This window comes from Morus notabilis, unplaced genomic scaffold (assembly GCF_000414095.1).
Source record: "Morus notabilis unplaced genomic scaffold, ASM41409v2 Scaffold2427, whole genome shotgun sequence".
NCBI classification, from domain to species: Eukaryota; Viridiplantae; Streptophyta; class Magnoliopsida; order Rosales; family Moraceae; genus Morus; species Morus notabilis.
The window spans coordinates 168,667-177,857 of NW_010360029.1; the positions used below are offsets into that span (position 1 = coordinate 168,667).

The window sequence follows — 9,191 nt, forward strand, 5'->3', positions numbered from 1 at the left end:
GTCTTTGCAATGGCTTTCTTCATCTTATGTCAACCTCCTCAAAAAAGAGTTGCTATCTGCCGTTGTTCTTAGTTTTCATTAATGTATGCAATATGGACTATCTTGTAAAGGTTTCTATGGATGTTCGTCAACTTCTACTTCTATTGTGATGTATTTATCTGAAGTAAGAATAAAATGGAGTTGAATCAAATATTATTATTATTTTCATTTATTCTTCTCTGCGTCTTTACTTCTTTGTGCATAGTTATTTCCCTTTTCTACTTTTCACCCTTGGATCTGGCTAATCAAAACTCCTGTTATTCAGTAAAACCATATAGTCCACTTGTTATGTTAAAACTCTGGATTACCTGTTATATCTTTTACAAGGCAAATGGCCAGTTGATTCAACACCTAACAGAATGACAATTTCTTGCCTGAATTAAATGCATAGTCCGTTGTCAGAACTGATGTTCAACCAAGGGCCCATTTTGGCTTAGAAAATAATAAAAGAGATTTGACACAAATGAAATTTGCAATTCTCAACACTGTAATGCAATTAATATTTGACAATCCCTCCTTGTGCCGGAGCTCCAAAAGTAACTTGCCCATTAGGTGAAAGTTTGATGGATGTAGCTACATCAGATAAATATAAACAACACAAAACAGACAAGTTAAATATGAAAAACTTATATATATATTATATATATATATATATATATTATATATTTGATAACATAACCCTTTGTTAGTACAGTCCCCAACCTCTTACGCTGCAAAACAAGATTAAATCTGCTATCAGCTGTTTCAAACTCTTAACCGGAGCAAAGCTTCTCAAGAGCCAAGTTCTCATCACCACCAACAGATTCCAAAGTAGTCCTCGCCTGCGCTTCAGGGAAGCCCATCTCTACAAGTTTTTGCACCTGTACAATCAAAACAGTTCTCTTACATATAAGCAAAGTTGTGAATGTATACATCTTGGATTTGGTGAATAATTTTCTTTATAAATATGCAGAATTAGTTAACGAATATTTTCTAAGCAAAGTTTACTTAGAAAGAAATTATTCAACTTACCTTCTCTTCAATCCCACGCGACGATGTCTTGGCAAAGGTTTCTGTCCAGTACCGAGCAGTGCTGATAAAGGTCTGATAGTCTTTAAGATACTGAAATGGCACCATAAAAGGTAACAAGTAAGATCTATAGAAGACATATTAAAAGACATTAAAGCAAAACTGAATGCAGCTTAGTAAGGACTTGATCATCTTTATGAACTAACAGAAGCACAAGTGATAGGAAAAGATAACGTATGACTAAAGGCGTAACTGTAGTGTAAAGAATAGCAGTAAGTAAGACCTGTTTTGCCACCACAGCATCTTGAGGATCATCAGGTTCTGGAGCAGAAAGCAATGCTTGTACAGAAAGAAGAGCTGTTTTCAAAGTGAGAGCCGGGCTCCACTGATCCTTCAAGATATCAAGGCAAATAGCTCCACTTTGACTGCTGATATTAGGATGCCTTCAACAATGAATACAAATCAAAGCATTAGCATCTTTAAAACAAACCGATTACATGAACTGAATACATAACCTGCAACAAATCAACGGCACTTGAAAGTCATACCGTTTAGCATCCTAGAATAATCAGCTGAATCATTGAACTAAAATCCGCTCAAAGTCGTGATAACCCAACATGAAAAGTTCATTTATTGTGGACCATTATAAATCGTTAGCAGAACATATTAGCACACATTAGCATGGAACAGAGCTCCAGCTTCATTATGACCAATTGAGGAATTCTTAGTTAAACAAAACAGGGTTAATTCAATTTATATGTAGTTTTACGTCTGCTTTGCTTGTTCATATAGCAAGTACCAGCAACATGTACCATTAGATAACTTTCACCTTGTATTAAATATATATATATATATATGTGTGTGTGTGTGTGTGTGTGTGTGTGTATAATTCTTTCAATTTTTTGTCATAATGGCAGTGGGATGACTTGATTCAAATGCGTATCTTAAGGCCCCGTTCATTTCACCGATTCAAGTTTAGAGTTCGATTTTTACTACAGTAAAAAGCTCTTAAAAACAGTCACATCTAACTTTTTTGTTACAGTAAAAGCTCTTACATAAAGTCACATCTAAATTCAAATTAAAAACTTGAATTAGCGAACTAAACGGACCCTAAATATCATCCAGTCATACTCAATGCAACGCCAGTATATAACAGACCATGAATGATATCATTCTTTACAAAATTCCCTAAGCTAGACATAATACATAGACAATAAATCAACAAAACCATTCATCAAAAAAACAAAAAAAAAAGAAGTGAATAAATCAGCAGAACCAGCAGAAATGAGAGAGAAGGAAAAAAAATGCAAATTATTTTCTTTTACCAAACTTTAGTCGAAAACTGCATTTTGGGAGGCTCAAAAGGATACCCATCTGCAAGAACAAACCCATAATCAATGTATGTATGTATCTATGAATAAATATATAATCTAGCAAAAAAGAAAATTAGTTATTATTAACAAACACTAATTCACAAAAAGAAAGCAGTTGTTCTATTAACTACAGTGTTCCCACTTACGAACACCTAAATCAATCAATTTTATCTAATCATGTCGCACTAGGGGGGAAAAAAGGATTTCTTTACCAAAATTTAACACATTTCAATCCTATTGAGCCCTAGAAGGATCAAATTACGTTACTGTTTTCGTTTTACGCCAAATTAATCACAATATCTCGCCGAAAACCTCGATTAACAAACCAAAATCCAAAGTTTTGCAACAAAAACACGAAAAATTTTAATATATCTGGTCAAATTAATCCGAAAATGGAAAGGAAAAACGGAAAATTTGGACGAACCCGGTAAGGTGATATCGATCTGGAAGACGCCGCCTTCGTAGGGGGTTCCGATAGGGCCGGGAATGGTTCCGACGAGGCGAGCGAGAGTGGCGTCGGACTTGGGGGCGACTCTGATGCCGGAGCCCTCCACGTCCTTGCCGCATTCTTGAAGCTCCTTCTGAACTCGAGCGAAGTCTATCATCTTCTTCTTCTTCGGATTATTCGATTTGCAGAAGTGGAAAGAGGAAGAGGAAAACCGATTGTTAATGTTACGAAATATGTGTGTATATAGAGGAATACATGTGTGAGAGAGAGAGAGTGTGTATATATATATAGAGAGAGAGAGAAAGAGAGAGAGAGAGGAAAGATCTCTTAACTCTACTCAACTATTTTACTCTCTCTCTCTTTACAATTGATGCTTTACTTTGAGAGAGAGAGAGAGAGAGTGTGTATATATATAGAGAGAGTGTGTATATAGAGAGAGAGAGAGGAAAGATCTCTTAACTCTACTCAACTATTTACTCTCTCTCTATACAATTGATGCTTTACTTTGAGAGAGGGGGAAAATTTCTAGTGATGATAAATTAATGTTTTTTTTTTTTTAAAATTAGTGTGATACTAAGAAGACGTTTGGTTGATGGATTTTGAATTATGATTCAGAATTATTCTTAATTTATGTGTGTTTTTTGTGAGAGAAAATACTATAACGAGTCACGAATCATGATTAAACCATGACACGAATCCTTGAACCAAACGCACTCTAATTATCAGTTTGTTTTTCTTAAATGATCAATTACAGTTAAATGATATTTTGATAATTTTTCAAATGATTAATTAGTTTAGGTTAATTTTGACAAATATCTCTTAAAATTATATCATTAAGGATTTTTAGGTCTCAACATTAACTTATTAAATTTTATCTCTTATAGTAAATAATTTGATAGATTATTATTGATAATTTGACAGATGTCGCCGGCGACGAGCTTAATTTAATAAATTATTGTCTAAAATTTAACAAATTATTATTTATAATTTAACATATTATTATTAAAGAGATAACCTATCACAATAAAAGAATAAAACTCCAAAAGAATGTGTTTATAATCAGTTTTTGCAATTTTCTCATTACATTATGTGGTACGAATTATCAGTTTGTTTTTTCTAAATGATATTTTTGTACATGTTATTAAAATACAAATGACTACTTGGTCAAAACTCAAACAATATTACTATTCTCTAAAGAATGCATACATATTGAATTTAGAACTATAACCTTCATACATACATTCCAATTAATTACACAAATATATTACCCAGTTTTATTTTTTTTCTCTCAAATTATCTCTTTTTAGTCTTTTCTTAGAATGTATAAAATTTTATAACTTTTGTATTTTTTTTGACAAAAATATAAGATTGAAAAAGACAAAAAAAAACCCGATAATAGTTTCTAAAAGAAAAGGGCATCCGTTGTAAAATAGAAAATAAAGGTTAAAAAAAGCATTAAAGAGAAATACCAAAACATCATTGACTTAATTTGGATCTTATAATATTTTACAACAGTGTTCTTCATAGTGTTCTTATAATCGTTTAATTTTTTTTATAATTTTTGTTTATGTTTGTGTTGTAATAACGATGATAGTTTTTCTATCTATTGTTGTTTTGTCTCAGTTAGATGGTGATTTTTCTATCAATCTATGTTTGTGGTGTGTCTCTCAGATAGAAGGTGGTTTTCCCACCGCTTTAATACTAAGTTGTGTGATATGGGTCTATTATTAGACTAGGATGTGGCTCAACTTGAGTCGTTTCTACGTGACCGAACTTTATTCTTGTGCTACTTTGTAAAGGAGTCATCTCCGTTTTTGTGATAAGGTTGCGTTTGTATTGTTTAGTCATGTGAGCAGTACCCATTTTTTTACTTTAGTGGTGCCTTGTATCCTAACACTTTAGTGATTAGGGGTAGTAATTCGTGTTAATGGGTCGTGTTCGTGTCAAACCGTTTATTAATCGTGTTAGAAAACATCAACTAAAACATGACCTATTTATTAAACGTGTCAAAAATATTAATCCAAACACGACACATTTATTAATCGTGTCAACTTGTATAACCCGTTTAAATTAATATATTGAATAAATAACTAATATAATAATGACTTATTTAATAAGGCCATGACAGGTTTAACATGTATATTGGTCAATTTATCTTTTCCTTTAAGAAAAATAAATGAATTTTTCCTACAAATATTAAAATTCACATTATTTGTATTTAATATGTTATATAAACTTTCATGTTATATCACATATCATTATATTACAATGACACATATAGTTAATCGTGTCAATTCGCTCACTTCGTGTTAAGAGGTCAACCCTAACCCAACTCATTTATAATTGTGTTAATTGTGTCAACCCGATTATGACCTAAACCCATTTATAATAAACATAAACCCACTAATTTAATTCGAGTTTCGAGACGTATTGTCGTGTCGTTACCTGGATTGCCAGCCCTATTAGTGACTTTTTATTTCATAATGAGAATATTTCATTACTGTTAAAAAAAGGGGTCATTTTACCAAAGATTTGGAAGGAAAAAATAAGTGGAAACTATCTATAACCACCTTATATTTATGCAATGTATTGTTAAAACATTGCTTGAACATGTAAACATGTGTTCACATAAATTACAAATATAACCTAACAAACAAGAAAAAGACGTTCAGCCCATTGTTGACCTTTCAGTTTAATGAATAATTAACCATCCACTATTTTACTCGGCTTTTCCTCCAAATCTTATTCTTCTCATTATGTGAATTAATTTATATGGCATGTAAGTTGTTATTTTTTATTGTTAAATGTAAAGTTCTATTATTAATTTATGTAACAATATTTTAAATACTATCTAATATAAAAATGACAACTCATATACAATATTAATTAATACATAAAATTTAAGATTAGAATTAATATGCTAATATTATTCTTATGTAAATTAGGCTTAATATCACTTAAGAGAACTCTATTCACCCATATCAGTTTTATCACCAAATCTTCTTTCTTGTTACGAACTCCAATTATCACTTATAATTCTAGTTATTGATTCATATCAATTCTACGTGTAACTTGAATTGAAGTTTTTTATACAAATAATATATTCAATACGTACTAATCCTCTACAAATGGTTTTCCTTTAATCAGCCCTCTTTTTAAATGTTGGAGATTCAAATTCTGCATATTTTGAAGGGAAATTAGAGACTTGCAACTTCAAAAGAGTTGGAATTCAAATAAATCACTTTTTCACAATCAATATAAGTGAACAACTAAACTTTACAACGTAATTTACATTATCTTTCAAGTAGGGCTGGTAATTCGTGTTCGCGTATCGTGTTTGGGCCGGCATGACGCGATTATAGTGAACACGAATACGACACGATTAATAAATGTGTCAGAAACTCAAACACAAACATGAAATGCTAATAACACGGTTAACACGACACGACATGCTAACACGATTATTAAACGTGCCGTGACGGGCCGACACGAAAAAAACACGGTTAAGACCCGTTTATGACCCAACTAGCAAAAACAAGAAAATTTTATATTGTATTCAAAACTATATTAATTGACTACTTTAATATCACTTATAGTTAAAATCATACATAATAACCAACACACATTAAAATATCCAAATATCAAACACACACACGCATATATATATATATATATATATATATATAATACTACTACTACTAGATTATCAAGTATATATGACATATGTTTCAAAACATACCAATTACCAAAAAAGAAGTTTGAAAACATAACCAAGTACATTTAAATAAGTTTGAAAATATAACAAAACATTTGAATATTTAAGTGCATAAAACATAAAATAAATATAAGAAAATGTCTTCTTTGAGCCTTGAGGTTAAATGTCCAACTACGCTCTAAAAACTAAAATTAGTTTCAGTTGCTTTAACCTATCCATGGAAAAAGAAAACATTTTATTAATGAAATGAAATTTATAGCTTAGGCATGCCATAAGGAAATTCTTGTTACCTTCCATTGCATTTGAGGTGTTGAGGTTGTGAGAATTTTGAGATGAACCAGTAGTGGGCTCATTGATATCCAAAGTAAAAACATCTTCAGTAATTTCATCCACAGCTTCACGAATCGTTTTGTTATTTTCTACACATAATAGATAACTTATATGGTCAAGACTTAAGATAACATAAGCTAATACAGTAAATAAACAAAAAATTAACAAATATACTTTTATCTCCAATAGTCAATCCTTAGTATACACTAATGCCTCAACTACGACAGGTTTAAGTGAACTCCTATATTGATCCAATACTCGTCCTCTAACACTAAAGGCAGATTGAGATGCTATAGTAGATATTAGGATATCACGAGCCATGTAAGAAAGCTCTGGATAGCGAAACTGATTTTCTTTCTAAAATTCAAGAACGTCCAACTCAACACTCCCTTATACTCTTGGCTCATCCAAATAAACGTCTAACTCTGATTTCTGCATAACAGTTTGCTCTTGACTTTCAAAGTTGTTGAACTCCTACAACCACAAACATATAAAACAAGATGATAAAGACTAATAAAGAACAATTAGTATTCATGAATAAATGTTAAATTAACAAAATCAACATAGTTACCTTCAATACTTTGGTTTGCCTCTGTAAAAACTTTTGTGCTGGGTTTTTAGCATTAGGAGTAGGAAGTGAAGTCACAACATTTATTGTAGAAACCTTGCTCTTAGAGTATTCAGTAAACAACAAGTCTAAATTTCTCTTAACTTCTAAAAATTGAGGTGACCCTTTCATTCCATAAACATTGCCATAAGCATAATCTACAAAATTCAACTTGTAACGAGGATCAAGCACTATCGCAATTGTCAATATCAAACTGAAATCTTTCCAATACTTCTCAAACTTGGTAAGCATTGCTTTTGCCATAGCAGACAAATATGCATCTTCACTTCTCTCAGATTTCATCAAGGACAAATAACTCGTGTACACAGTTGGAAAATACAAGTTTACAGTGGGGTATTTAGCTCCCGAAAAAATACAAGTGATATTATAAAAGGGTTCTAAAAATTCACAAATTTTCTCGGCCTTTTCCCATTCATATGGATCAGGACAGTCCTTGTAATTAGAATCACTCAATTCTAAATGACAAAATGCTCGTCGATAATACAAGACACTGTCAAGCATGAGGAATGTTGAGTTCCATCTTGTAGGTACATCTTGCCTTAAACCTCTCTTAGAATCAAGACCCACAAGATTTACACACTCGAAAAACTTCTTCTTTCTAATTTGTGACCTTCTTACATACTTCACACTCTCACGAATCTTTTTAACCACTGAATCAATATCTTTCAACCCCTCTTGCACTACAAGGTTCAAAACATGTGCACAACAACAAATATGAAAAAAGAATCATCAGAAATAAGTGCATTTTTTTCAATCAACTGATTCTTCAACAGATCAACAGACACATCATTAGCAGAGGCAGTGTCCAAAGTAAGAGTGAAAACCTTGTATTCAATTCCCTACTTACACAATAATGCATAAAGTTTTTCAGACAATGCAATACCAGTATGTGGAGATGGCATGAAGCAAAAATTCAAAATCATCTTTTGCAATACCCAATTTTTATCAATAAAATGGGCAGTTAATGACAAATATCCATCTGTAACTATGGAAGTCTACAAATCAGATGTCAAACAAATTCTACCGGCGCTCAACTCCAACATAGATTTTATTCTTGCTTTTTCCCGAGAAAACATTTTTTAGACATCTACCTTTAAAGTATTTCTAGTTACCAAAGTTATCTCAGGATGCAAATATAGGTAAGTCGCCCTAATAGCTTCATATTCAACAAATGAGAATGGACAGTCATGTAAAATGATTGCTGTTTGATTAACGCCCAAAAGTGATATTCACAAGCGGTCAATTGTAGCACAGAAGGGCGGTCGTATCCACAGAGAGATAACAAAATAACAAGAATGATTAATAGAATAAGAGCGTTAGAGAAAAATGAATTAAAGAAAAATGAGAGTTTTTGAGATTTTTGTTGCAAATAAAATAAAAAGGAGAAAATCTGTAAGAAGAAAACGGTAAGGTGTCGAGAATCCCTAATGCTTCGTTCACCAATTCAAGTTTTGATTCACAATATTAAATAACTAAATAAATTAAATCTGTATGTTGACTCCAGAAATATTATTATTACAAGTTATCTAAAATCGACAATATATCAATCTGACAATATTGCAGTAAAAGACAATTTGTAAAATAATTTGAATAACAAAACATTGCATGACAGAATTACATAAGAAAAGCGTGACTAAACTTATATAAAAA

At 31.6% G+C, this 9,191-nt stretch overlaps 2 protein-coding genes across 2 annotated transcripts; both read right to left on the reverse strand.

Moving 5' to 3' along the window:
- Nucleotides 1–472: 472 nt before the first annotated feature.
- On the reverse strand, nt 473–3,157 carry LOC21392186 (ubiquitin-conjugating enzyme E2 27). The gene is made up of 6 exons (XM_010095640.2): nt 2,845–3,157; nt 2,373–2,421; nt 1,331–1,490; nt 1,051–1,140; nt 742–899; nt 473–612 (listed from the first exon to the last, which is right to left on the reverse strand). The coding sequence occupies exons 1-5, from the start codon at nt 3,023–3,025 to the stop codon at nt 792–794; spliced, it is 588 nt and encodes a 195-aa protein (XP_010093942.1). The 5' UTR covers nt 3,026–3,157; the 3' UTR covers nt 473–612; nt 742–791.
- A 4,146-nt stretch (nt 3,158–7,303) lies between these two features.
- On the reverse strand, nt 7,304–8,443 carry LOC112091138 (zinc finger BED domain-containing protein RICESLEEPER 2-like). Its single transcript, XM_024164011.1, has 3 exons — nt 8,389–8,443; nt 7,485–8,221; nt 7,304–7,387 (listed from the first exon to the last, which is right to left on the reverse strand). Exons 1-3 carry the CDS (start codon nt 8,441–8,443, stop codon nt 7,304–7,306), a joined length of 876 nt encoding a protein of 291 aa, XP_024019779.1.
- Between the last annotated feature and the right edge of the window lie 748 nt (nt 8,444–9,191).